This window comes from Aplysia californica, unplaced genomic scaffold (genome assembly GCF_000002075.1).
Source record: "Aplysia californica isolate F4 #8 unplaced genomic scaffold, AplCal3.0 scaffold00135, whole genome shotgun sequence".
Lineage (NCBI taxonomy): Eukaryota > Metazoa > Mollusca > Gastropoda > Aplysiida > Aplysiidae > Aplysia > Aplysia californica.
Window position 1 is genome coordinate 565,301 of NW_004797405.1, and position 2,536 is coordinate 567,836.

The window sequence follows — 2,536 nt, forward strand, 5'->3', positions numbered from 1 at the left end:
AGTAAGCTTGCCTTTTGCTTAGCTGATATTTTTTCTGAGCTGTCGTGCGAGATTCCCCCATTTGAAAATGCTTTGAAGCAGCCTTTTTTTTTGGGGGGGGGTGAGGTTGCTGGGCTTTTTGTTTAGTTTTTTTTTTCTCAATCAATTACCTTTTTCTGAGGTTTTCCATCCGCTTGGCTTGTCATCTCAGAAATAGACATTTAGCAAGAGGCCAAGTCTCTTATGAATGTCTTCATTGTGGTTTTGAGGGTCATTAAACTTTTACCCAACCTGTCAGACATTCTGTAACCAGGCCCGTCCCGTCTGGATTAGATTAAGAGCTCTTAAGAGAAAATCGATGCTGAATTCGGTGATTGCATCTTGTTTCCTTGAAGAAACCCGCAATTTCTCTAGCGCTGTCATAAGAAAACCGGACGCTATCATAATCGCAAATTAAATTCATCGAGGTAGAAGAGATTAAGCCTTTTGAAGGCTGTTTAATATTCTTGCTCCTATCCTCAACACACATTTTAACCAGAGGTTGGGAGACGTCTTTGCTTGGTCCGACTTTTTAAATAATCCCTTTCGTTCCCTGTGATGTTTCTGTCGGTCGATTTTGCTTTTTTCCCTGCGCTGAATGACCACTGTCGCTCCAATAAGTTTCTCTGTACTCCAAATGGAAAATACAGTCGAAAATATCTAAGACGGCCTTCCATTGAAGTAACCGTCTTAGACAGGTGTCGGTCTAGCACAGTGCCATTATAATGTAAAAAATACACAAGCGTATAAATGGGAAATGGCCGTCTGTACAGTTGATTGTCTTAGACAGGTGGCCGGGGGAGCATGCTCGACTGTACTTAGTCTCTGAAATGCTCACAGGTATACCGCAGAGTCGAAAAGTATTGAGCACACTAAATTTCTTTCTCCGAGTTCATGAACTGAGACTCAGGGCCATGATGTATCAAACTGACTACAAGTACGAGAATTTCTGACCGACAAATTTGCCTCGTCTTCGATATCAGATACTGTACGTCTCTTACTTGTATTGCGAGGTTTAAGTCTTAAATAAAACACTTGCCTGAAAATGTTCTGACCATAACTGTAGCCTGCCGCTGGTTGCAGAACCTTTGAACCAGGCTCGTCGATCATTTTGAGGGAAGTAACAGAATTTAAAGAAAGTTTGTGGGTTTGCAAAATATTTCCTTGATTTCAACTGACATTTCATACAAAAAAACAATGGCCACTCAGAAGTCTACAATTGTTTCCAAGGCCAGCGGTACAATCAAAAGTTATATTTTTCATTAACAGCTTTGGTTATCATGTCTGTATAATGCTTCCACAACGTAGGCATCTGTGGTGTAGCGGTTAGACCCTTCACCGTAGCTCTCAGGGGACCCGAGTTCAATCCCCGTGCAGTAGGGAGCATTTTTTTCGAGTACTAGCTGGGCCCCCTTTAGAAGCAAGGAATGATCAGTGCATTAACATCAACTGAAAGTCATTGGCCTACTACATTCACACTCTACTAGAATGGAGCAATAAATCTTGAGAGAAAAGTGACACATGTGTTTCCAAGTTGCCAAATATATAATAGATGTATAGATTGATTCTCTATTCTGCTTACATGGTTGTACACTCAATAATTTGAAAGGTGTGAAAACAGTGCGCACGGCAGGTGAACGGAAACCTCACTTCCAGTTCTTAAAAAATGAGACTGCGAAATTGTTGTTCGTAAGTTAGCCTAGACGTAGGACTCTGTGTGGACAAAACAAAGCATTTTGGAAAAATCAGGGAAAGCAGTTTGCGTGGATTTTTTGAAGTTAAGTCCTAGCCACATGGATACTGTGGACGCCTGCAAAGTTTCAAAGGTGTGGGTTAGGTAATAAGGGAGGAGTTTGTGCACAAAGCCTCCTAAGCCCACTTTTATATATGTAGATCAACGCCGTCTTTCTGCAGGGACGTTATACTCGTTGTATGTACTCCTCTCAGCCCGGATCAGCCCTTACACTAACAGGCAGAGTCAAAACCCACCTCCTAAAATTATTATCTGAATTACGTTTGTAGGGGGCATAAAAACACCTTCATTTTTTTATTGTTCCACAGCTCCAGTACAATCAGTTTCCGCTTTGTCATTGAGAAGGATGAAGTACCAAAAGCCGCAGGTGCTGTCAAAAATTTGGTGAGGTCCGGCAAGTTTTTCGGTGTACTCATAGACAAGGAGAACGTTTCCATCTCTACGCACCCGGGTAAGACCATGAGTAGTATGAGAATTCTTTTCTTCTTCAGCTCTTTCATTCGTTCATTCGCTCATTTACTCACTCACTCACTCACTCACTCACTCACTCATTTGGTTTACCCGCCAACTTCAGTCATTCCCTTACTCGCTCAGTCAATTTTTACGCTTACATGTACTCTCTATAACGGATTTGCTGCCTCACTAGCTCGCTCTCTTGTTCTATCACGTATTCTTTTTACTCACTCTGTCTGTCTGTCTGTCTGACTATCTTTCTGTCTATCTGTCTCTCTGTCTGTCTGTCTGTCTGTCTGTTTGGCCGACTCT

At 42.0% G+C, this 2,536-nt stretch overlaps 1 protein-coding gene across 1 annotated transcript in view; it reads left to right on the plus strand.

The window, feature by feature from the left end:
• Window positions 1-2,536, plus strand: part of LOC101854078 — a gene marked incomplete at its 5' end in the record, with an annotated part of 88,966 nt that overhangs the window by 47,928 nt on the left and 38,502 nt on the right. The window contains 1 exon segment of the mRNA XM_013081532.2: window positions 2,080-2,222. Coding sequence (XP_012936986.1) covers window positions 2,080-2,222 — 143 coding nt within the window.